The following is a 26937-nucleotide window of genomic DNA, read 5'->3' on the forward strand; positions in this document are numbered from 1 at the left end:
CCACACCCAGCTAATTTTTGTATTTTTAGTAGAGACGGGGTTTCACCATGTTGGCCAGGATGGTCTCGATCTCTTGACCTTGTGATCCACCCACCTCAGCCTCCCAAAGTGCTGGGGTTACAGGTGTAAGTCACCACGCCTGGCCTCAATCCATTATTCCACAGCACTCACATCCCATACAGGTGTTCTGGGCACCGTGCCGTGTTCATTCCTGTATTTCTGAGACCCGGCAAGGAGAGGGGAACACAGTCAGCATTCCATAAACATCTGTGGGGCACATGAACAAATGTCTGTCTGGAATTACCTCTGAACAGTTTCCACTAGTCTTTTCCTCATTTTCTCAGCTTCAATTGCAAACAGCCAAGGCTCCAACAGTTTAGCAGACCTGGTGATTGTGTCAAAAAATCTCCTGGTCTTGCTGGCGCTGTGGGACTTATTCTGAATCTGGACATAGGACCTCCAAAGAACCTGGTTGCCTGGATACAGCTTTAAAGCCTGAGAGAGTGCCTCTCGCAGAGGGGCCAGCGGGTAAACACTCACTTTCGTGTGGAATTTCAGCAGGCTTGCGTGCATCAGTGTGATGGCTTCGAGAACACTGCTCCGACTCTGGGAGCTGGCACTGTTCCCCTCGCCAGAGCCTTCTGGGAAAACAGAACTGTGCAGTTTGGCAAATACCTGTTCGTATATCCGCACAGCAGCACCAATTCCAATGGTCAAATACTGGAAGAGCATGAAGCATTTGGCCAAGCTAATTAGGCAGGTACAGGAATCAGTGGGAGCTGGATCGGAGACACAGCTGTCACCCAAACAGTCCTGCAGCGCGTGCTCGTAAGCCTTTCGTGCTTTCAAAATGTGAACAGCCAACACCTGTCCAGTGTAGGGCCCGTAGGGGCTGCTCTCGGTCAGCTTGGTTAATATGTGAACAGCTCGGGCGGAGGCGGCCCCTCTCACTTCCGGCAACAGCTCCACCTCCAGCTCCACCTCCAGCTCGGCATACAGCAGACTGAGCTCACAGAGTTCAGAGTCCTTCAGTCCTTGGCTTCCTGCCGTGCCGAGTGCTGTGTCAAAAACTTTTCTAGCATCCTCTGTGTTGCCAAGCAACCACTCCAGATGGGCATACTGCTTCCAGAGGCAAAAGTTGTTGCGGTTTTCTGGCTCCTTAAGGAGATTCTTGGCTAGTTTTTTGCAGTTCTTCCCTTGTGACTTTAATCTCTTCTTGTTTTTAGTGTGCAGACACCACATGACCTACAGGAGAAAGAGAATGACTCTAGGTGCTCTGTAATTTTAACGCGTCCCTCCACACTGTCAACTCTAGAAAGCATTGGCAGTAACAAAAGGTGTCTACACTTCCTTCCTTTAACTCGGGTCTGGTAAACACCGAGGCTCTCTGAGCTGGAAAAGAAATAAGAACTTTAACCAGGGCCACAGGTGCCCCCAAGTTAACAATCCAGGGTTCCAGCTAAAATCTCTATAAACAAGGCTGATATCTACAAATATTCTTCTCCATAGAGATGTGGCCACATTTTATCACACTATTTAACACAACCTGGTGTGTGTTATCTATAGTCAAGGCTTCAGAACTTGGGTGCTAAGAGAGGCAATATTAACTGTGGCCAGCGGAGGGCAGAACAGCTGATCCAGGCTCATTTCTAGCAAATAGAAGGAGGGTAAGTATTATAAGTAGCTTATCTATTTTAATAAGCTCCTGAATGCTCTGACACTCCTTTAAAACTGTTTTGAGCACTCACTGTTCATATAAGGACGGGCTGGTAAGGCAAGACAATACAATAAACTGGGATAGCCTGACTTGCTCCTGTCTTCGCTGCAGCCCCTCAGAAGGGCAAACATACACAAGGCGACTTCAGGGTCACTGGAGGAGGCGGCGCTGGGGCATAGTTCCAGGGAGAGCACCTGGAGGCTTACAATCCCGTTTATAAACACGACATGAAATGAAAAGTCCCCAGACACGGGAAGAGTCTGGAATTACCTTTCCAATCTCATACTGTAGCCAGGAGAAACAGAGCTGAGACTTCTCTTTGCCTGAAAACAAAGGCATGACTAGGTGGAAGACGTTGCGGATAAACTCCTCGCCCTCGCGGTTCTGACCCCTGGTCCAGCGAGGACAGCCCAGCCGGTCCATGCGGCCCACACAGCTGGCCCCGGAAAACAAAGGGTTGAAAAAAGTCAAGGGCTTTTCATCATAAAGTCCATTATCAAAGAGGCTGTTCTCATCCATGGCCAGATAAAGACAGGAGGCTGGAGGAGTGAAGCCGGAAGGCACACCCAGGAACTGCAGAAAGGCCTGCACCAGCTGGAACTGCAGATCTGGGCTGGAAAGTCTGATCAAAGACTGCCCAATATCATCAAACAACACCTGCAACCAAGACAAAAAAAAAAAGCGACCCATGTAACAAACAAAACCTGCGCGCTTTTCACCACTCTCTTTATGTGCATGCACTAATGATTCAACATTATTCAAATTAAATACATTTTAAATAGAGGAGCTCAGCTCTTTGTTAGCAAAAGCCAGAGGCCTTGCAAGACAACCTGGACAGTGGGAGGGTAACTGTTTAGTGGCCCTGTGGTGCCATTAACATTTCCACACGTGGGGAGGCCTGGGAGGGAGAGAAGACGGGAACGGGTTTAAGGCAGGAGCTTTCAAAGTATCCTGATGGATCTGTAGAAAATCTGGAAACATGTTCACGTCTGAAAGCATACGTAATTGCTTTTGTACTCTGATAACGCATGATTGTGAAAAATTTTTTATTGTAAGATGTAAGATAAGAACTTTACTATTTGTGGTTTCCTTGTACAAAACTGCCCAAGAAATGAAAAATATGCTCAAAACTAGATAAACAGGTGCAAGATAGGAAGGAACCTACATGAGCAATGGAGCATGTTAAAAGCAATTATAAGAGCCTAATACTAACTGTGAATGTCTATAGCTTAGTTCATGTAATAATTTAAAAACATAAGGCCAAGGAGGCCACCTTTGTGTCCTCGTGCTGCTTATCTGACTGGTCTTTGTGGCTCTCAGCAAAGAGGACATCACAACACAAGCACAATCAACTAGAGTATGTGGGACTCAATCAAAACCGTCAATTAATCAGAAAGCTGCTTCTTTGTGTTAAAAATAAATTAGAAAGCTTTTCTTCCCCAGGCTTTGATTACAGAAAAAGCTAAATGGAAGAAATTGCTCGCAGCAGCAGTCTGCTCCAGAAATCTGCTTCCAGGAGGCTGCTGGGACTCGGAGCCTTGAAAAATGACTTCCAGAAGGGTGTGAACTCCACAAAATCCTCAGAAACCAAAGAAAGATTCCACTCTTCTGCAGACATTCAGTTTCAGTGAGGCAAGGGGCCTCATGGGCAGTCCCCTAAGCCTTCCAGCAAGCTGAGGCTTCCCTAGAAGCTGGCCCCTCCTTCCTCCAGAGATCAGCTCTGTCTCTATCCCCACTTCTCTGTGTCCCCACTCCAGTCTGGCCACCCCATTCCCTACTCCTCCAAACACTCCTGGCACTCCAGGGCCTTCACTTGTGCTGATCCCTCTGCCCAAAGCAGATGCTCCATCATCAAGCAAATATTCCTTCAACATCCAAGAAGACTCACTGAGCGCTCACCACAGCACAAACGCTGTTCTAGGCACTGATGTCACAGCAGTGAACAAAAGGGGCAAACTCCTTGCCTTCAGGGCACCTCATTTGTAGAAAAGTTCACAGAACTCCAAGACACAAAATTGGTATCTTGTGAAAATGGATCAATTCCAGGTATCAAGGTAGCATTTCTTCATTTTAATTTAAAACCTCCAGAGCTGCTGGCCACTAAACACAGGGCAGCAGGTACCAAGTCACATGGTAACATAAATGAGATAACACGGGTGAAGTGCCTGGCACGCCAAAGGCGTTCAGTAAACGCTAGTTTCTTCTTCCACAAGACGCTGATGCCAACTGTCCAACACGGACCCTGCAGCCAGCCCCTCTCGTCTTCTAGAGTCCAGTCTACCTGCTACAGCTTCACGAACTCAAGGGTGGGGTCGGGAGAGCAGACACAAGGAAAGAATCTAGGACAGGGATTCCAAGTTTTGTAAACAATCTGTATGTATCCCACAGGGTTCCTTCCATGTGAAAAATTAACCGAATGACCTGGAAGACAATCTCAGAGGGGTGACCACAAGGGTCCACCACCTACTAGGGGACAGATGCTCTCTGGTCAAGTGCCTATATGCTCCCCCATCACCAAGGAAATTCTACACTGATACCCGGCAGGAAGTTAGTTTCTACAGACGAAAAGGGGCAGGTTAGCATCTCCTAAGCCAGCCAAGTGCTCAGAAAGCTCCAGGGGCCTCCTTTCAGATAACCAAAGTGCACTGGGATGGAAAGCAGGCAGAGGCCCCTGGTCAGCTTCCACCTGGGCGGAGGGTACGTGCCTGTCTCTCAGGATCCTCACAGTCTTCCTCGGTTTGCTTCTTGGTCTTATCAGGGCGCCAGGGCCGCCAGTGCCTCTGGTCTCGGGAACGCTCAGCAGCAAGCCAGATCTGCCACCTGGGCAGAGTCTTATCTTTTATTTCCTGGTCGTCCTCTTCTGGTTCATCGTCATCCTCATCTAGACAAGAATGAGACTTCTTTACCTCATCAGCATATAAAACCACCATTGCCACTCAATCAGCTATGTCAGGGAGTGCTGGGCACCCGCAATGCCAAGATGTGTAAGAGCCATGCCAGCCTCCTCGGATACTCAGTGGGATCTAGGAACTCTATTGTAATCAGTCAAGTCCTCAGGAAACAAAGGAGGACAAGATGATTAAATCATATTATTTTAAATATTACGGTGATTAAAATGGAAATGACACATATTCTAGAACAGTACTGTCCCACAGAACTCACTGCGATGATACAAATGCTCTACATATCTGCATTAACAGGTAGCCACATGTGACTACATGTAGCCACTGGGCACGTGAGATGTAGCTAGTAAAGGAGCTGAATTCTTTTTTTTTCTTTTTTTTTTCTGAGATGGAGTCTCGCTCTTGTTGCCCAGGTTGGAGTGCAGTGGTGCAGTCTCGGCTCACTGCAACCCCCATCTCCCAGGTTCAAGCAATGCTCCTGCCTTACCCTCCCGAGTAGCTGGGGTTACAGGCATGTGCCACCACTACGTCTGGCTGATTTTTTGTATTTAGCAGAGACGGGGTTTTGCCATGTTGGTCAGGCTGGTTTTGAACTCCTGACGTCAGGTGATCCACCTGCCTCAGCCTCCCAAAGTGCTGGGATTACAGGCATGAGTCACCATGCCTGGACTGAATTCTTAATTTTATTTAATTTTAAATAGCCACATGTGGTTGGAGGTTACGGTATTGGACAGCATAGTTTTAGAATGCTAAATGACATTTAATGACAGCATTAGTTTAGATTTTCTTGTCACTATTATTTTTAGCCAGGGACCTTATAATTAATTATGACCTATGCTCCTTAGAACTTGCCTTTTAAAAAGCCAAATCAGGATATCTAATACTTTGTTTCCTAACTCTAAACATGCAGAATGGAAGAAGAGAAAAGCCAGAGTTATCGTAAAGTTCAATGTTAAAAATAAATAAGGCATATAAAATGGTACAGCCACACAGGAAGCCACCGCGGCAGTTTCTTACAAAACTAAACATGCACTTAGCATAACTGTACTCTTGGGCACTGATCCCAGATAAATGAAAGCCTATGCTTACACAAAAACCTATATGCTAATGCTCAGGAGCAGCTTTATTCATAATTGCCAACACCTGGAAACAATCCAAACATCCTTCAGTAGGTTGAACTGTTAAGCTGTGGTCTGTTTACACAATGGAATACTACTCAGCAATAAACATGAGCAAACTACTGATATATGCAACAATATGGATGTATCTCAGGGAAATTATGCTACATTTAAAAAGCCAGTCTCAGAAAGTTACACACAAAACTGTTGCCAGGGATGTGGAAAAACCGGAACCCTTGTGTACTGCTGGTAGGAATGTAAAATGGTGCAGCTGCCGTAAGCCGTGTGGAAAACAGCATGGCATACTAGACACGGGATTCCCATATGATAAGGCAATTCCACTGCTGAGAATCTGCCAGAAGAACTAAGACGTTCACAGCAGCATTATTCATAATGGCCCAGAGGTGGACGCAACCAAAGTATTCACTGATGAATGGACAGACAAAATGTGGCAGATACATACAGTGGAGAAGTGTTCAGCTTTAAAAAGGAAGGAAATCCTGGTGCGACATGGATGAAGCCTGAAGACACTATGCCAAGTGGAATCAGCCAGTAACAGAAGGTCAACTGCTGTATGATTCCACATATTCCAGGTTCCTAAAGCCGTCAAATTCATAGAGACAGACAGTAGAATGGCGACAGCTAGGGCCTGGGGGGAGGGAGAAATGAGGAGTTTGTCTTTAATGGGTACAGAATTGGGGAGGATGAAAAAGTCCCGGAGGTGGATGGAGGTGATGGCTGCATGACAATGTGAATGCACTTACTGTCAGTGAACTGTATACTTAAAAACGATCAATTTTATGTTATACGTTTTACAAAAAAAAAATTATGTTAGTAAGTTATATACCATATGATTCCATTTATATAACTTTCATGAGATAACAGGATAAGAGAGAGAGAATAACGTTTCCCAGGAGTTAGGGAGGGGGAAGGGGCAGACGTGGCTAAGAAGGGACAGCGCGAGGGAGCCTTGCGGTGATCAAACAGTTCTGTATCTTGATGTGGTAGTGATTACACAAAGCTACACACATGACAGGAACTGCCTAGTGCTACAGAGACACACACACACAAATGAGTGCATGTCAAATGGTGAAATGTGAATAAACTCTGCAGATTGTACCCATGCCAGTTCCCCGGTTCTGACACTGTGCTGTAGCATTACCCCTGGAAGGAACTGGACGAAGCATGCATAAAACCTCCGAGTACATTTTTTCTACTTCTTGTGACTCCATATTATTTCAAAATAAAATATTTTTAAAACCCAAATAAACACATAATGTATATATCAGCATCCTATTATTCTACCAATATTCTGTCTAAATGCTCTTCTGAGTTTCTCAAAAAAGAAACTAAAATTTAACTATTTATCACCTTCTTCTAAAGATCTATGTTTAAAGTAATCCTTTAATTACTCTGAAAAACTCTTTATACATATACATATACATATATATATATATATATATATATATATAATTATTATTTTTTTTTTTTTGAGAGGGAGCTTCACTCTGTCACCCAGGCTGGCCTCACTGCAACCTCTGCTTCCCAGGTTCAAGCAATTCTCCTGCCTCAGCCTCCAGAGTAGCTGAGACTACAGGCGCCCACCACCATGCCCAGCTAATTTTTGTATTTTTAGTAGAGATGGGGTTTCACCATATTAGCCAGGATGGTCTTGATCTTCTGACCTCATGATCTGCCCACCTCAGCCTCCCAATGTGCTGGGATTACAGGCATGAGCCACCGTGTCCAGCCTGAAAAACTCTTAAAAGAAAAATTACCTTTGTGAGCCATACATCAGACTTAGACACCTGAATCTAATACATTAAGGACTCAAAAGATTACATGGCTTTGGACAGACATTCACATATAACAATTACACACTAACAGAAAGTGAGGACAAGAGAGAAGAAACATGCTATGAGAAACGCTCAAATATGTGATGAAATCAACTATCCTCTAAACACTAACCTTGTCAGGATAAATAAGAGAAATTAAAAATAAAAACAAAAACTGTGATTAACTGGGTTTGCTGGAATAAAATTTTCAGCCTTTCTTTTGACCCTCCTAGTGTTTTGGAGGACTTCCATTAAATTCATTAGAAAGAAATTCATAAACAGCAAAAGTTTACCCATAATGGAAATGTGTGAGAAGTTTGCAGAGAATGTAAGTACCAACACAAGTCTCTAACTTGATGCTAGGAGTCAAGGTTTTAATATTAATTTGCGGCTTAATTTGCAGCCAGGCTCGGTGGCTCACACCTATAATCCCAGCACTTTGGGAGGCCGAGGCAGGTGGATCATGAAGTTAGGAGATCAAGACCATCCTGGTTAACACGGTGAAAACCTGTATCTAATAAAAATACAAAAACTTAGCTGGGCGTGATGCCACGTGCCTGTAGTCCCAGCTACTTGGGAGGCTGATGCAGAAGAATCACTTGAACCCAGGAGGCAGAGGTTGCAGTGAGCCAAGATCATGCCACTGTACCCCACCCCTGGGTGACAGAGCAAGACTCCATCTCAAAAAAATATATATATATATATATATATATATATATATATAATTTTTAAAATATCTATGTATGTATTTTTTAAGTGACCATTAGACATCTGGAAACTTATCAGAAGTAAAATTATTCTGTGGATACTACTATGAAAACTTTATCTTCACAGAAATGGAACACAGCCAACTGTGTAACAGATACTATGCTTGTAATGGGCTCGCTCTCTAACAAAAACCAAAGAAAACCGAAAAAACTAAACCTAAAAACACAGCCCTTTGCTAAGTCAGTCACTCAGAAGAGTTACTAATCAGACTTCCGTTTTTGGCTCTTGCTCATGCGGTCTTGCAGACTCAGTGGCTGAGTGCAATACCTACTTCCGTTGCATGCAGGCTGTTTTTCTTCATATATAAAACCACTGGTTAGCCTGATGAACAGTTCTTATTCTTTTCAGAAAGGAATACTCCAGGGAAATCTAAACAGCTGAGACTCTGACAGCCCCAAGTGAGGCATGATCACTGTCTGATGGCACTCCCCAGAGGACAGCTACCACAAAACACCTGAAGGGCCCTTCTCACTTCCTAGTGGTAACAGAAATGCTAGCCTGGAGCTCTGAACCGCCATGGAGACAATTCCTAATCCAAAGTTTTCATGGTGCAAATGAATAAACAAAGAAGGTCATACCTGTGAGAATAGGCTCACTGAGCCTAGGCAAGGAGCCACTCTCCTGAGTCCTTGTCCATCGCTCTTTCCCTATAGAACTTTCAACAAAATCATCTGCTTGGCAGATCTCCCTCTATGCCGGAACTGCCTTTGTGAAGCAGTTCCTAAATGTCTAAGAGTTGTGCTGTCCAGTACATTGCAAGTAATACATGGCTATCAAGCACTTGAAAAGTAGCTACTCTGGGCTGGGTGCCATCTGTAACCCCAGCACTTTGGGAGGCTGAGGTGGGTGAATTACTTGAGGTCAGGAGTTTGAGACCAGCCTGGACCAACATGGTGAAACCCTGTCTCTACTAAAAATATAAAATTAGGTGGGCATGGTGGTGCATACCTGTAATCCCAGCTAGTTGGGAGGCTGAGGCATGAGAATCCCTTGAATCCGGGAGGCAGAAGTTGCAGTGAGCCAAGATCAAGCCACTGCACTCCAGCCTGAATGACAGACCCAGACTCTGTCTCAAACAAACAAACAAAAAAAACAAAAGTAGCTAGTCTAAACTGAGATGTGCCAAAAGTGTAAAATACACACTAGATTTCAAAGAGTACTAAAAAAGGATGCAAAATACCTAGTTAATAATTTTTTTTCTTTTTAAAGCATGCAATTGGCATCTGAATCTGGTTAATTTTAAAATATTGATTATATGCTAAAATGTTTTGATATACTAGATTAAATAAAATACACTACCAAAATTAACATCATCTGTTCCTTTTTACTTTTTTAAAGTGGCCATTAGAAAATTTGAAATTACACAAGAGGCTTGCATTGTATTTTTAAATTCGACAGCTCTGTGTTAGAGTATAAATCTGGAAAGTACTTTGGGTCATCTAGAATGACAGTTATATAATTGCTAGGTAATACTTTATAATATTCCTAAAAAGGTAAGTTTTTTCAAAGTATCTGTTGGTCTGTACATTGCCAGGAGAACAAAAAGACCGTCTGAAATACACACTAAAAAAGAATGGGGTGGGGTATGGTGGCTCACACCTGTATCCCAGCATTTTGGGAGGCCGAGGCAGGCAGATCACTGGAAGTCAGGTGTTTGAGACCAGAGACCAGCCTGGCCAACATGGTGAAACTCCATCTCTACTAAAAATACAAAAATTAGCTGGGTGTGGTAGCAGGAGCCTGTAATCCCAGCTACTCAAGAGTCTAACACATGAGAACTGCTTGAACCCCCGAGGCAGATGTTGCAGTTAGCTGAGACAGAGCCACTGCACTCCAGCCGGGGCAAAAGAATGAGACTCCATCTCTTAAAATAAAAAAAAAAAAAAAAAAAAAGAATGGGGGTCGGGGTGGTTATTAACAAGGGTCTTTCTTCAGTTGCAACCTATAAAAGGAAAAATTACAGAACTTTCAAACCCTCAAAGCATGATGTGCTGAAGGAGTAAGTGGACTGCTTTAAAACTTCTGAGGGAAGAAACAGTCCACTCTCCCACGACATCTACGTAACATTTTTGACATTTTGATGTGTGTGCAATGTTCTGAAGCTACTGATAAATAGCTTAAACAGATGAACAAATAATCATGAGGATGTAAAAACAAATTCCAGAAGAAAATGATGTACGTGTCTTCACCGGGAGGTGACTTACCTGGGTTGATGACCACCCAGCCACCTCGCTCCTGCTGGTGCATCCACGCCTTCCAGCCTCGGGCTCCCTTCTCCCCAGCCCGGGGCTCTCCACTGTCCCAAAAAGGCTCAAAGAATTCCACCTGTTCAGGTTTTAGAATGGATGTCAGACTTCACTTGTACAAAACTGCTGAGTCAGTGGGCAAAATGAAGCATATGATCCTTGAAATCCGTTTGCCAACAGTCTTTGAAGTAGATACATGCTACACACCCCAAGATAGAAAAAAACAATGATCTACTGTGGCAGGCAGCTTCCAAGATAGCCCCCACGACCTGACCCCTGCCTCCTGGTTTTCACACTGGCATGTGAGCTGGACCTGGTGATTCTAACACAAAAAATATGGCAGAAGTGATGGGAAGTCCCTCCTGAGATTAGGTTACAGAAAGACCAGTCAAAGGTTCAGCAAGAAGGGTCTCCAGCTGCGTAGGAAGGGAGTGGTTTCCTAGTTCTTATCTTACCAGGCCAGTCTAACCAGGGACAGTGGCACTGCCAGTTCACCTTGTACCACTGACCCCCAAGCTAGTCCCTAAAGTCATGCCGCTTTCAAGATATTTTGAGGAAGGTTCCAATAAGACAAACCATGAGCTCTTGAGCACCATCATACCTTAAGTAACTATATATTTCTAACACCTGGCACAATACTCAATGCCTAGCAGGGACTCCATAAATACCTGTTGACACAGATCCGAACAAGGTAGACAACCAGGGAACAAAAATGTCGTTTTTTTTTTTTTTTTTGAGAGAGTCTCACTCTGTCGCCAGGTGTCGGGCTGGAGAGCAGTGGCGCAATCTCGGCTCACGGCAACCTCCGCCTCCCGGGTTCAGGCAATTCCCCTGCCTCAGCTTCCCAAGTAGCTGGCACTATAGGCGCACACCACCACACCCAGCTAATTTTTGTATTTTTAGTAGAGAAGGGGTTTCACCATGTTGGCCAGGATGGTCTCGATCTCTTGACCTCGTGATCCACCCGCCTCGGCCTCCCAAAGTGTTGGGATTACAGGCGTGAGCCACCGCACCTGGCCTGCATTTTTTTTTTTTGAGATGAGTTTTGCTCTTGTTGCCCAGGCTAGAGTGTGCAATGGTGTGATCTTAGCTCACCACAATTTCCACCTCCCGGGTTCAAGGGATTCCCTGCCTCGGCCTTCCAAAGTGCTGGGATTACAGGAGTGAGCCACTGCACTCAGCCTAAAGGTCTGCATTTTAAAGCCTGGCCCCATTAGCACCTCCTTCATTCATTCGTGCATTAGATCTGCAGTGTGTGGTAAGCAGTTCATTGGCAATAAATCTTTCCCTATGGAACAGAACGTGAACACAGCAATGAACAGAAACGTGATCATGTTATCAACTGGAAACAGGACTGTAAAGGTGAGCCAGTAACCTACTCAATGAAAGCTTTTGTAAGAAACCTTTTGAAGAGGACAAGCAGGCTTCCAGTGGGCATAGCAAGGGCCAGGAGCCACAGGGTTATCCAGCCTGAGCCCTGGGCAGTGCCACACACGCCTGGAAGAGCATGGCCTCCAGGAGAGTCACGTCAGGGCAGGGCAAGCATCCTGACACGTCAGTCATCCTCAGGAAGGGGAACCAGGAAGATTACGCACCCTCTTTAGAGGTCTGGCTCTTGTAAGAGAAAAGAAAGTTTACTCAAAAAAAAGAAAGGTTTTTTTTTTTAAATAGTGTGATAAATGAGTATAATCAATTTGTTTATTCCGCAGAAACACAGACCAGTAGTATCAGACCTGCCTGTGTTAAATCACCCTACTATGTTTATGGTAACAATGTCTCTCAGTTATAAAAGCAACATGCAATGTTATTAAATAAGAAACTTTATTCCAAAGTTGTCATGTAAATGCTTTGGAATTACATGTGCTGTAGCACAGGGATCAGGGTTGAGAGCGGTGGTCCTTGATGGGTCACATTCGTAGGCAGAGCCCTCTACCCATCGCTCTGTTCTTATCACAGGGGGACTTAAGAAAGGGGCAGGGGAGGGGGTGAGAGAAATTCTGATCCTGACCCACAAGGCTCCTTAGAATCAGCTGAGAAGCACTTCTGTAGTACAGCCTAGTCTTAAAATCTCAAAGCATGCCTTAAAATTACTCTATTATATGGCTTATTATGATCAATTACAGCAATTTAAGTAGTATAATTCTTTGGTCCAACTTTTTCTCGAGGTAGCATGATAAAAACGGTCTCTACTGGCAATTCATGGAACTCCCACACAATGGAGACCCTGGCCTCTCAAGGCACACTTTTGAAATGTTCACCATAAATTCAGATATTCTATTTATCTTCCACTAGACATCTTTACAGAGTAGAAAACGGAGTTGTCGTTAGTGGAAAAAGGTAAAAGATACGTTTTCTTATTTATACAGCTCTATAAAAATTGTTTATTTCTTCACTTCATGTATCTCAAATACTGGCAATGCTTGCTTGTCATCTAAAAGATGAATCCTTCCCCAGCAGGATCATTGCTGACAAGGTGCCTATGTGTCATTTCATTTGAACTCTAGCAAAGATTGTGGGTACTTATTAGGTTCATAGGGGAAGTGATGCAAGACCCAAACTAGAACGTATAAGGGTGGAAGAGACAGTAAACCTTTATACAAGGTTTAAAATGGCATGACAACTGTTTCCCTGACTGGGGGAGCTAACCAGCACTGAAACAAAGGCAGAAAGAGAAGAGGGGAAGAGGGGAAGAGAGGAAGAGGGGAGGGAAGGAAGGAAGGAAGGAAAAGAGGGAGGGAGGGAGGAAGAGGGAAAAGGAGGGAGGGAGGAAGAGGGGAAAGGAGGAAGGGAGGAAGACGGGAAAGGAGGCAGCGAGGGAGGGAGGCAGGCTTCGAGGGTGGGTCCTCAGAAAGCCTTTATGTTGTGAAGGAGAGGGAAGCTTCTTTTACCTATCCACATCTCACTAGTTTTATCACAAAACTTTGCTTGGATAACTGGACATTTCTGAGAAGTCCTCCTCAGCAGACTGATATAAAGGAGGATATGGTATTTTAAAAACACTACCACCACCTCTCATTACCCACACCTTCCCCCTCTCCCTCCAGAGAGGGAGACAGAAAGAAGAGAGATGAGGCGAGCAGAGCTGGGTACCTGTCCTTTGGTGGGCATATCTTTCAGGCTGTCAGGTTTGAAGAAGGTGAAGTCCACCATGGCCTGGAACAATGAGATGGCCTTCTCAGAGTGGCCGGCCTGCCGCAGAAAGTGGCACTGCTGAAGAAACAGTGCTACGAACAGGGGGGCAAAGGGGAAGAAGCCTGGTTGATACCATTAAAGGGAAAGAACGTAACTTCTCAAAAACAGGCAATTAACACACTTTTACCTGCAATCACTGTTAATTTCCAAAGCTGTGATACGTGCCCTGATTTAAAGTGACTCAAACAGTATTATAATCCAAGTATGTTTGTTCTAATTCTCGTATGAAACCCTCACAGAACACAAATATTAACAATAAAAACTGTATATAGTACATAAAAATAAGTCAAGAGGTTGGTCTGAATGCTATCAAATAATCAGAGTTCATTATTACAAGAAAAACTATAGAAAAAGGATGGCGTAGCAAATTTTTATCAGAAAGCAAAGAGCTATATTCAATTGATCACTAGATGGCATGAGTCACCAGCAACTTCCATCCCATGTTCAGAGCTGTAAACAAATCAAGATTCCACGTCTGAACACTGCAGTTCATCTTACTTGTGGTACAATTCCAGCTACTAAATAACACTCAGCTATTTGAGTAGATCACAAGCAGTAACAAATTCAAGACTCTGTGTCAATGTGATACATCCTTATCTTTTGGGAGCAATGCATTTCTATCTTTAGATTCCAACAGGAGTTAACGTGCAATAGCAGGGGTCGCGATCAAATCAATGCCCGCTCTGTGCCGGACACTGAGCTAGGCTCGTCACAGATTATCTCCTTTACTGCACACCACAGTCCTGTAAAGCAGGTTTATAGTATTGTTGCTGACAGGGAAAACAGAGCTCAAAGAGGACTCACCCAAGGACACAGCAGAGCCAAGGAAGGGCAAAGCCTTCAGGATTCAAGGTCAAGAGTGATTACTCTGGCTCTGCATAACATGCAGCCTCCAACATCTCATTACTGCCAAAATTTATACTCCAGCCTCCTTCAGGACACACCAAAAATGTTATACAAACACACCAAAACAGTATAGTAATACCCACGACTTCTATTTATGCAGTGGTTCTCAGTCAGGGCGTCTCACGGACATTACTGCCTGGGACTCTATAATTGGGTGAGACAGGTACAAGCATCTCAACAGATAAGGCCATCAACTGCCAAAGCAGTTAAGAGACTGGCCTACTTGGTTAATAAGCAGAACCTTGTCCAGTGATAGTTTCTTAACTCTACTGGCTCTATTGCCCCCACCTGTCCTGGGAGCTGGGGGCAAATCTGTTATCAAGAAGAGTCACAATACTGTTTAAAAAAAATCAGTTCTATCAAATAATTTAGACTTTTTCTAGAATGAACCAAAAACAGATTTTCATTTTCAAGTAAAGCCAAAAGAAAGTCTAACTCCTCCCAAGTAACTGGATCTGGTTATCTCCTTACCAAGCATGGCCTCTTCTGTGCCAGGCAACGCAGGGTGAGATAAGATGCTGCCGTCCTTAACAGCAGACAAGGTACTCAAGCATTTTCCATAAAGACTGTGAATTTTTGATATCGAAAAGGTACTAAACTGGCTCTGGCAAAACAAAAGGTATTTCTGCCAAAGGGCTGTATTATTGGGATGTAAAAATATCAGTTTCTGCCACTCTTTGACCAGAGTGGAGGGCTCCCAGAACTCTGCGCAGAGCTTCAGCTTGGCCAGTTTCAGATCCACACTGCTCAGGTTGCTCTCAATGGCCCGCTCCAGAATGGCCAGCTTCTTCTCCAGAACGAGCTTCAGGGACCTCTTTCGCTTTTCCTGCTCTCCTTCGTCGATGGTATACAGGCCAGGACTTTTCATGACCTCGTCCTCAACAACAAAAACACCAATTTACAAATGCAAATGGACCTGGGGGATCCTGAGAGTTTCAACAATGCTTAGCGACTTTCTTACCACCCCCTAGGGAAATGTCATTCAGATTTTCTTAAACCACTGGTTTGCCACAATTTCTTTTAAAGAAAACTTGGATCCTAAGGTGCTTGTGTCACCTGGTATATCTGGTCTTGTGTTTATCACTTAACTGTCCACTTTCTGTCATTTGAAACTTTGATTTCTGTATCAATGACTAGCAAACAATGTCTTGAAAGTCTTTTCTTAAGAGCAGACATTACCAATAAAACGGCCAAATGTGGGACAAAATATGGTAATTGTATGACTGGTTCAAAACGAGGGACTCAAGACAAGCCCCTAAGTTTTCCAAAGGGAGCGCGTGGCTCTAACTGGGTAATACACTGGGCAGCCCTTTCTCTTTCACAATTCTGTGTGCTCGGCCGTTTCTGTGTACTTCGGGAATGCATCTCCCTATCTGGTGAACATCTCTTCTTTCACGATTGTGTTCCAGTTTCCCCTTTGCCTTCTTGGTAGCTCTTTCTCCTCCCTCACTGCAAGTCACCTCTCACTCCACTCCCAAGTTACACATTACAGCATTTACTGCCCCAGGGTGCACCTATTCTTCACAAGTCCATCTTCCTCGTTGGACTTTGAGCAAGCTCAGGGCAAAGGCTCTCTTCTAACATCTCTGTATGCCCAGTGTCAAACTTCCTCATAAGCTCAAAAACTGCTGCAGAGTCCATCAGTTTGCCCACAATCACGAACGTCCCTCTAAGGTAAGAGAATTGGGATGGCAACACATACCTGAAAAGCAACAAACGCCATCCACAGCTGCGTATCCTGCGGATTCTCCCGCACCCTCCTGTTAAACTCCTCCACCCTGGCCTTGAGAGCCGCACTCTCGCTGTCTGGCTGTGTGTCTGGCTGCTTTGACTCCTGCTCTGGAGGACCCTGTCCTTGTAGCCACTGTGTGGTTGACTGATCATAAATCCCCAGAGGATTCAACCAGGTTGTAACAGGAGGTGCATCTTCCAAGTCCTTTACTGGTATAAAGGAGGCGGGGTCGGATGATGGAGGTTCAGTTTTACTGCTAATGGCAACTCCATCGATGTTCATTAACCCCACACTCTTCTTAGTAAAATAGCGTTCAACCTGCTTGCGTGAATGCTTCTTCTCTGTGGAAGTCCCTTCCCAAGATATGCGTTGTTTCGCAGGATTAATGCCAAGGCAGGAGTCTCCTTTCCTCTTGTATCTTATATTAGGAAAAGAAAAAAAGTTACTGAGGGAATATGTGCACTACCTCTGAATGACTGAAGGCTCATTAGACCTAAACTCTTGTTACGCAAGTTAATTGCATCTAGCCAAATTCACCTTACATTCAAAGTGTTTCTATTTGGAGAAACACAAGGACCAGCAATTAACTTTCTTTCTGCCTGGCTTGACTTCTTCCTGTAACACTTCAACTCTTCATTAACATCTCATGAATTTAAGATCATGCCTGTCTGCTAGATCTTAGTAATTTCTATTTTCCTGCAGCCTTGTAGAGAACTGTCATACACATTATGGCATTCGATCATCACAGCCACATGTGACAGGCAAGGCAAAAATCATCTTCCCCTCTCTTAACTGTTCTTAAATAAGGACACAGGCCTGGGAACCTGGATCATCTGTCTCCTAGACTAGTTCTGTTTCCTCAATATTTTCCTGTGTCCCTACTTAAGAAGATAACATAGAGGCCTAAGATTCTTTTTTTAATCCTGAAACAAAGTATGTCAAATGAAATTACATTTGGTTATTTTCTACTCTAGAGGAAAAGAGGCTGGGTTCTAAAATGCTTTTATGGAACGTGTAGGCGTCCCCAGAGTTAACAAACACATGACTACTAAATATTTGCACAGGCAAAAGCTAAGGAAAATTGTACATTTTTCTGTATGTATGTTAGCAAACAACTCAATTTAAAAAATGGGCAAAAGATCTGAACTGAAATTCCACAAAAGAAGACATGAATAGCCAATAAGGACATAAAAAAAAAAATACTCAACATCATTAGTCAACAACGACAGGCAAATTAAAACCACAATGAGGTACCACACACACCAACTAGAACAGTTTTTAATTAATATTTAAAAGGCTGACAACACCAAATGTTGGTGAGTAACCTGGGGAGTAATCAGGACTCTCGTCTGCTGCCAGCAGGAACATAAACTGGTAAAATCACTTTGGGAAAAGATCTGGCCATTTCTTAAAAAACTAAACACAGACCTGACCTATGACCCAGCAATTCTATTCCCACATATTTACCCAAGAAAAAGGAAAGCACATGTCTACACAGAGACGTAGGCACAAATGTTCTCGGCAGCTTTATTCCCAGCAGCCAAACACTGAAAGAGTCCACGTGTCCACCAATAAAAGACAGAAAAGTAAATGGAGGTACAGCCATACAATGGAACACTACCAGCAGTAAAAACAAGCTACTGGTAAGTGCCTTACGGATGGATGGATCTCAAAAACGTTACGCTGAGTGAAAGAAGCCAGATACAAAAGAGTACACACTGTGTAATTCCACTTACGTGAATTTTAGAACAGGTAAAAACTAACTGATGGTAGAAAAAAATCAGAAAAATTATTGCCTCTGGGAGGATGGGGTGCAGAGACCAGAAAGAGCACGAGGAAACTTTTGGGGGTTATAGTAATATTTCACATTTTAATAGAGGTTTGAGTTATACAGGCATGTATATGTTTGCCAAAACTCAAGAGAATGAAGCTTTGTGCATTACGCTGCATGTAAATTTTCAATCAAAAGAATAAAACTAAATAAATACTGACCTCTAGTTAATAATATACACGCTGAAGTTGTTGGGGGATTGTTTATTGATCTCAGTGTACTTTGATATGCATCAAAAAAATAAGATGGCTTAATGGATGGACAGATACGGTAAGCAAATACAGTACAAGGTTAATGGTAGACGTGGGGGCAGGAATATGAGCATTCACTGTAAAATTCTTTCAATTTTTACTGTGTATTAAAATTTTTTCCTAATAAAGCTGGAAATGCTGTGGGGAGCAAAAGGCAGGGGAGAACTGCCTTCATCTTCTGTCAGCTCCCAGGACGCTCTGCTCCACTTCACCCTGGTTCAGGGCCGGGCTCTCTCCCATCACCTCTATGGCTTCTGCACAGCCAACAGGTCCCCTCTCCGAGTGCCTTTGCCCCACTCACTAACCACACACAGCACATTCCACTGTAGGGGACTATTTTCTCACACAGACATAAACATTCTCTCTCAAGCCCTTTAGTCTCTCTCCCAATTCTTTCTGGATTTTCTCATGATAATCTCTTGCCATTCCATTTATGAGTCAAAAACAACCTTAACAAAGGTGTGATGAGATAAAATAGCACTAACGTAGTTCTAAACACAGCTGTCATTCCCTAAGGAACAAACTTAAAGTTAAAAAGCTAGTTTTATTCTCCTTCATTCTCTGTTAATAGTATTGATTCCTCATTAATCTCACAAAAAATATACAGTATTTAAGATATTCATGAAACCTCCTGAAAAATGTTTACTGTTTCCTGACTTTAAACTAACAGCTGCATTTTTGTAAATTAGATGAAAATGATAAGAGAAGGAAAAAACATGTTACCGGCCTATATTACTATCTACTTTCAGAGCTACATGTGTTTCAGTATGTATTTACTGTGGGCACATATATCCTTTTGTTTTTGTTTTGTTTTGTTTTGTTTTGTTTGAGGCAGAGTTTTGCTCTTGTTGCCCAGGCTGGAGAGTAATGGTGCGATCCAGGCTCACTGCAACCTCTGCCTCCCAGGTTCAAGCGATTCTCTTGCCTCAGCCTCCCGTGTAGCTGGGATTACATACATGCGCCACCACAACCAGCTAATTTTGTATTTTTAGTAGAGACGGGGTTTCTCCATGACCACAGGCGATCCGCCCACCTCAGCCTCCCAAAGTGCTGGGATTACAGGCGTGAGCCACCGCACCCAGACATCCTTTTTAAAAACAGTTGATGTCACATAGTTTCAGGCCATCCTTCCTACTTATAAGCATTTCCACATACCATTAATCTTAGCAAATATAATTTTTATTGACTTCAAACTGTTCCATTGGATGGATGTGCCATAATTTATTTAACCACTTCCCTACTGTTAGACATTTAGGTTGTATCCAATTTACTTAGCATAAGATCTTAATAATTAGGACCTAGGCTATAATTTAACACAATATTCTCCCAAATGAAGGCACTTTTTCTATAAAATCCTTATCAAATAATCAACTAATGGCTGGGCATGGTGGCTCACATCTGTGATCCCAGCACCTTGGGAGGCTGAGGTGTGTAGATCAGTTAAGGCCAAGAATTTGAGACCAGCCAACATGGTGAAACCCTGTCTCTACTAAAAATACAAAAATTAGCTGGGTGTGGTGGTACATGCCTGTAGTCCCAGCTACTTGGGAGGCTGAGGCATGGGAATCGCTGCAATCCTAAGAGGCAGAGGTTGCTATGAGCCAAGACTGCACCACTGCACTCCAGCCTGGGCAACAGAGCAAGGCTCTGTCTCAAAAAACAAAAACAAAATCAGCTAACTTTCACTTGAATAATTCCAGAAGTAGGAACGCCCACTTTGTTTCAAGGTTCCATGAATGCTGTATATATGTTTAATTTAAATGAATGCAGCTACTGGCACTTGGCCATAAACAAAACTAAAAACACAGGGAGCAGGGAAGGGCAGAGGAAGACCAAGTGCATTTTACTGGAGCACACCATTCTGCCCGGAATCTACTCAGTAGGTCTGCACCCCAGGAGGAGTGGGGCTGGCAACACTGACTTGCCTTTCCTTGCTTGGCTTCCATTCTCAATGCCCTCACAGTGCCAAACTGCTCAGTCCAAGTCACAGCCCCACTATTTACTAGTTGGGTGACTGTGATCAAGTTATTTTAAAAATATAAAATAAAATAAAAAATAATCTGTCTGTGCCTCAGTTTCCTCATCTGTAAAATGCAAATAACATGCCTATATCATGCAGTTGCTATTAATTTTTTTTTGAGACAGAGTCTCGCTCTGTTGCCCAGGCTGGAGTGCAGTGGCACGATCTCAATCTTGACTCACTGCAACCTCCACGTCCCAGGTTCAAGCGATTCTCTCATGCCTCACACTCTTGAGTAGCTGGGATTACAGGTGTGCGCCACCACACCTGGCTAATTTTTATACTTTTAGTAGAGATGGGGTTTCACCATATTGGCCAGGCTGGTCTCAAACTCCTGACCTCAAGCAATTCACCCACCTCAGCCTCCCAAAGTGCTGGGAGATTACAAGCATAAGCCACTGCAGATGACTAAAAAAAATTTTTTTAGAGTCTCCCTCTGTTGCCCAGGCTGGAGTGCTATGATGCAATCATAGCTCACTGCAGCCTCAAACTCCTTCAAGCAGTCCTCCCACCTTAGCCTCCTGAATGGTTGGGACTATAGGCACACGCCACCATACTCAGCTAAGTTTTTAATTTTTTGTAGGGATACAGACTCACTATGTTGCTCAGTCTTGTCTTGAACTCCTGGCCTGAATCCATCCTCCTGTGCTGGCCTCCCAAAGTGCTGGGACTACAGGTATGGGTCACTGCACTTGGCCAAAAATGTTTATATATGTAAAGTCCTTAGAAGAGTGTCTGCCATATAATGAGGGTTAGATAAGTTTAAATTATTACTATTTTATCAAAGTTGGCTCCTAAACATAGGCCAAGCATTTTATCTGGTGTACAGCCAAAGAAATAACTATCTATTCCAAAAATGGAGAAAAACTGAGCTAAACTCCACTATCCGACAGTATATTAGTCTTAAGGAATTTTCCAAATATAGTTTGACTCCAATTTTCAAGTTATACACTAACTTTAGAACCTAACCCCTGCTTACCATAACACTTGTCACTGCGGGATGCTCACACGAGCAGAAGATGTGCTACGCTACACTGAGCCAAATCTGACCTCCTGGAACTTCCACTCATTAGTACTGGTTCTGACTTCACAAGTCACACAAAATAGCGTCAATCCAGACTCCAAGGGGACAGTCCAACAAAGCTTAAAAGACAATGATCAGGGGTGGGAGGGGGAAAAAAAGAAAAAAAGACAATGATCATATCCCTGCCTAGGCCAAATGCCCATCTAGTCCTCACATGACGGTGCTAGTCAAATCCTAACTGTTCACCTTCATTTCAGTGCTCTCGGTGTGTCAGCATTCCTCCTAAAGTGTGAAAATTCAGTACCTGACACAAAATTGTGAACTGCAGAACCAACTAGTTCCGCTTTGTCAACAAGAGAATGATGAGTTTTTTTTCAGTTGCACTGGACTCACAGCTTGCAAGTCACAAGCACATGAATCAAGTGTGCAGATGAATCAAGTGTGCGCAACTGGTGACCCCAAAGCCAGGGAACAAAAATGTCAACTGCATAGGGAACCAAGATACCTGAACCAAGGAGCATGGACCAAATTAAGAAGTGAGGGGAGCTGCTGCAATATGAACTTAAGTGCCAAGAACCCTACACTGCCTGTCTGCATAACCAATCAAACCACGCCTCGATACATTTTCCTAGCTCCCTCACAGTTGCTCTCTTCCTATAAAACACAGACCTCATCTGGGGGTGACAGACTCAAGTGCTACCTCCTGTCGACCTTGCCATAAATTTGCTTCTTTTCTTGAAAGCTGGTGCCATCGTACTGACTTCCATGCACTTGGGGCATTGAGCCCATTGCTCAGTGACAGTATTCCCACTGTCCTCTTACCAGCTCAGAGTGCCATGAGATCAATAACTTCCCAGACCTGGACACTAGAAGTTATATAGCTATTAATCCAGGCAAGATGTATCTTGTGTAAACTTTACCGAATTGCTAGGAAATCACAATGGGCTAAGCCCTCTAGCAGTAGTACCCTTGCAGTTTAGATTCATCAGGCTGTCTCCAATGACTCTCTTCCTAAGGTCTGTACAATTCATTAGCAAAAGCTCAGGAGCCACTCTTTCTTAGTACATCCTCCTCTTTTCATCTTTTAATAAATACTAACCCTTTATATTTGCACACCAATTTCCAATTCCGTGTCAAATATTCTGATATTTAAGTGCAAGTCACGGCAGAAGTTACAATTTCCAATTTACAAATGAAGAAATGGTGGCTCAGACAGGTGAGGTGACTTGCCTGGGACTATATTGCTAGTAAATGGCAAAGTGAGGATGAGAACCAGAGTCCTCTGTTTCCAAAGCTAGAAAACGTCCTACCACACACCCTGTCTCATCTTTCTGCATGGGCGGTGAAAGAACATTTGAAATGTGGGCAGAGACACACGGCTTCAAATCCCAACCTTGCTGCTGCCTGGCTGCATGACCTCGTGCAGTTACTTAACCTCTCTGCGATTCCTCTTCCTCATTTGTAAAATGAAAGAGCTCTCCTCCTCTTCACAGCAGCTGTGATGACCAGACAGGGTAACTTAAGTGAAACAATGTACACAGTACCACGGCCACAACCTCATGTCCAGTCTCTGTTGACTGCCCCATCTTTTATTGGGATCTACCACATCTGGGGCAGTACCCTGCAGTGGCATGGAAAACCAAATAATACCTCAGGGAGCATTAAGATTACTCAAAAATATATGAATACATTGAAAATATACTGGTCATTTACAGTCAACCATGAAGTTTCCATTGACAGTAGGTAGATTACATATGTACTGAATAAAACAACTGTTATTAACTTATCAGGAAGGAAATTTTAGTTGGAATTGCTCACATGGAGAAGTATAATGTCAGGATCAGTGACAACAGGATTAAAATTCAGAGATACAGCAAAGTAATGGAAACTGAAATTAATTTCACAGAGTCATCGGCCTATAAAGAATAATGATTTCCAAGATCTCCTCTTGGCCTTTTATTCCACAATTGATGATTCTCTATCTTCAACTCTCATTATCTGTAAACTGTTTGGGAACAGATTGTGTGTTACTGTTTTTTATGTTCCCAACAGTTTCTTACAAAGTACTAAATATCTAAAGCAGGGGTATCAGATATGATTTGGCTGTATCTGCACCCAAATCTCATCTTGAACTGTAGCTCCCATAATCCCCACGTCATGGGAGGAGCCCAGCGTTAGGTAACTGAATCATGGGTGCGGGTCTTCCCTGTGCCATTCTCATGATAGTGAATAAGTGTCACGAGATCTGATGGTTTTATAAAGGGCAGTTACCCTGAACATGCTCTCTTGCCAGCCACTATGTAAGATGTGACTTCACTCCCTTTTCACCTTCCGCCATAATTTAAGGCCTTCCCAGCCACGTGGAGCTATGAATCCATTAAACCTCTTTTTTTTAATAAATTATCCAGTCTCAGGTATTTCTTCATAACAGTATGAAAATGAACTAATACAGTATCCAATATTTTGGTTTCCCTGGGCCCCACTGGATGAAGAATTGTCTCGGGCCACACATAAAATATACTAACGCTATTGACAGCTGATGAGAAAAAAAGAAAAAGAAAAAGAAAAAGAAAAAAAAAAGAGGAAGGAAGGAAGGAAGGAAGAAAGGAAGGAAGGAAGGAGAAAAGAAAAGAAAGAAGAAAGAAAGAAAGAAAGAAAGAAAAGAAAGAAAGAAAGAAAGAAAGAAAGAAAGAAAGAAAGAAAGAAAGAAAGAAAGAAAGAAAGAAAGAAAGAGAGAAAGAGAGAAAGAGAAAGATAGATAGATCACAAAAAAAAAGTCATAATGTTTTAAGAAAGTTTACAAATTTGGGTTGGGTCTCATTCAAAGCCATCCTAGACCACATGCAGCCCAAGGGCCATGGGTTGGACAAGCTTGGCCTAATTTAGTAAGTACTCAAATATTTTTGATTGCCAGATTAGAGGGGATAAGTTCAAACTCATTATTAAAGTAAATATCACCTATTTTTATGATTAACTGACAGTGTATGCTAGAAACATTTTGAAAATGTCCTTACCACTAAATGCCATTTTTTAAATGACAGATGTCGGGAGTAGATAAATAAAAAGCTTTGCAACTTTTAAATATGGCATATAGGTTAGACTGAATGGCTACGAGATTGTCTGTCACAATTAATTATTAGAACGTATTTTTAGATTCACTTATTGACAAATATTTACTGCACACCTTCGGTGCCAGGCACTATGCCAAGCACCATGGAGAAGTAAGCTTAATCTGACTTAACTTCAAGTGTTAAGCTTTCATTTAAGAATATGAGATGAGACATGTGCCTGAACAATGTAATAAAAACCAACAGAATTGATGAGAGAGAGAAACAGGCAGACAGACAGTGCTAAGAGAGCTCCGAGGAGAAAAAAGTTACTTTCCAACAGCGAAAATCAGGGTAAACAAGGTGGCTACCTCGCTATATCCCCTCGGTAGAGAGACTTGTACTCCCAGTTTGCAGGATCTGGTTTCTTATCTGTTCTGAAGGTTTCTCCTGCCACAGCCTGAATGTCCTCAAGCCAAACAAAGCGATGTCCAGATTCAGCTGCAGCATTATTTCCTTCACTGTGGGACAAAGGAAGGGACTTTAAAAATCTTCCACTGACACAGTTGGCATTTTCAGCAATATTAAACACTTCAAATTCCACATGGCATCAAACACATCGAAATACATAAAATGTACACGTGCCATAGAGATGGAAGAGGACTCTCGCTCTGGGCAAAGAGTTTTAAAAAATAAGGGAAGGCTGGGTGTGATGGCTCACGCCTATACTCCCAGCACTTTGGGAGGCCAAGGCAGGCGGATCACGAGGCCAGGAGTTCAAGACCAGCCTGACCAACATGGTGAAACCCCATCTCTACTAAAAATACAAAAATTAGCCAGGCACAGTGGCACGCACCTGTAATCCCAGCTATGTGGGAAACTGAGGCAGGGGAATCACTTGAACCCAGAAGGCAGAGGTTGCAGTGAGCCAAGATCGCGCCACTGCACTCCAGCCTGGGCGACAGGGCAAAACTCTGTCTCAAAAAACTAAGTAAATAATAATAAAGCAAAATGACATTCTACCAACAAAAGAAGTCTTCTTGTCTCAAAAACTAACCCGAATAATATAGGTATACAGGAGTTCTTTTAAATATTTCATTTAGATTACTGTAACTTGAATTTCCTATATATTTATAAACAAGGTCTTTTCCTAAAAAGTACTCCTGCTCTGAGGCACCTTGGAGGGCTAGGCAGAGGCAACTACCACACCTCCAAAGATGACAACCACCGACATTAATGTGCACTGCCCTAACTTCACCTAACTTACTTGAAAGTGACTACTTTATTCCAACTCAAAATTTCTTTAAAAAGCCATGGTTCTGAACTGTTCACCCTTCACTATTACTTAGGCTTGGTCTCAGCCTCATTTTTACAGTCTGGACTCTATTCACCGTTTTGCTTATACATCTGGACCTTGTATGTAAAGGGCAGAATCACGAGGCTCCCCGGAAGACAAGATCCTAAGCTATCTCTCTGAACCAGTGTGTGAGCTGGCAGTCTTTCAGCTCAGATACAAAAGTAACCACTCCTGGCGTTGAGAGGGAGGGAAGGTTTTTTCCGCATCTAACATCTTCTAGAGAAAATCAGTTGATAATGCTGCTGACACAAGAAGCTGCCAAAGTAGTCAAAACAGCCATTAACTGTTGTTCCATCTCTGCTTTTCAGCTCTGCCCAGGTAAAAATAAAGATTCTGGAGGCTTCTTAATTATTCTTGGCAGGGAATACAAGGGAATGACATTTCAGAAACACTAAATAGCTACTCAATACATAGTTGTTGAATGATGAGCCTCAGGTTAATGTATGGCGATTTTAACACATCCCCCTTCAGAACAACTGCAGAGGGCTTTCTATCTACAAAAACCATAAGGGCCAATGAAAAGATGGAGAGCTTACTACAAACTGATTGATCCATTCGAGAAAGAAATGGAAAGCCAACTGGGAGAAAAAAGCATAGGCCAGCTGCAGGCCACTCCTGAGGAGTAATCAGGCATTTTCCTCTCCTACTGAGCTAAGGAAGCAGGATGTGGTAGTCTGGGCTCTGTGCGAGGAAGGAGCTGCCTTCACCTGAGGGTGAGGGAAAGCTCATCCCAGAAATCCAAGGTAAGTTAGCAGCTGTGGCCTCTGGGGAAACCATTCATCATCACCCTGAAACAGAGTCTCATGTGGTCTGCTACCCTCATGAACCCACTTTCCTGACATCATGGAAAGAGTCTCACAACTCACTAATACTGTAGTCCTTGCCTATGTGGAAATAATTCTTCCAAGTCACATTCTCAGGAAGAGAATACATAAGTTAATAACAAGAAAGTAAAAAGGAAGGACAAGACAATCTTAATAAGGATATTCT

General features: G+C 43.2%; 1 protein-coding gene across 3 annotated transcripts in view; it reads right to left on the bottom strand.

Moving 5' to 3' along the window:
• NRDE2 (NRDE-2, necessary for RNA interference, domain containing) overlaps positions 1 to 26937 on the bottom strand; it is a 55680-nt gene that overhangs the window by 7738 nt on the left and 21005 nt on the right. For 2 of the 3 annotated variants that reach the window (XM_017524641.2, XM_017524642.2), the window contains 8 exons: positions 24962 to 25111; positions 16388 to 16835; positions 15157 to 15562; positions 13678 to 13811; positions 10546 to 10666; positions 4423 to 4598; positions 1988 to 2374; positions 305 to 1245 (listed from right to left, as the gene is read on the bottom strand). In XM_017524641.2, coding sequence (XP_017380130.1) covers positions 305 to 1245; positions 1988 to 2374; positions 4423 to 4598; positions 10546 to 10666; positions 13678 to 13811; positions 15157 to 15562; positions 16388 to 16835; positions 24962 to 25111 — 2763 coding nt within the window. The remainder of the gene's footprint in view (positions 1 to 304; positions 1246 to 1987; positions 2375 to 4422; positions 4599 to 10545; positions 10667 to 13677; positions 13812 to 15156; positions 15563 to 16387; positions 16836 to 24961; positions 25112 to 26937) is intronic. The other variant, XM_037737118.1, reaches the window with a different exon arrangement.

Source organism: Cebus imitator, unplaced genomic scaffold, assembly GCF_001604975.1.
Source record: "Cebus imitator isolate Cc_AM_T3 unplaced genomic scaffold, Cebus_imitator-1.0 Scaffold34, whole genome shotgun sequence".
Taxonomy (NCBI): Eukaryota; Metazoa; Chordata; class Mammalia; order Primates; family Cebidae; genus Cebus; species Cebus imitator.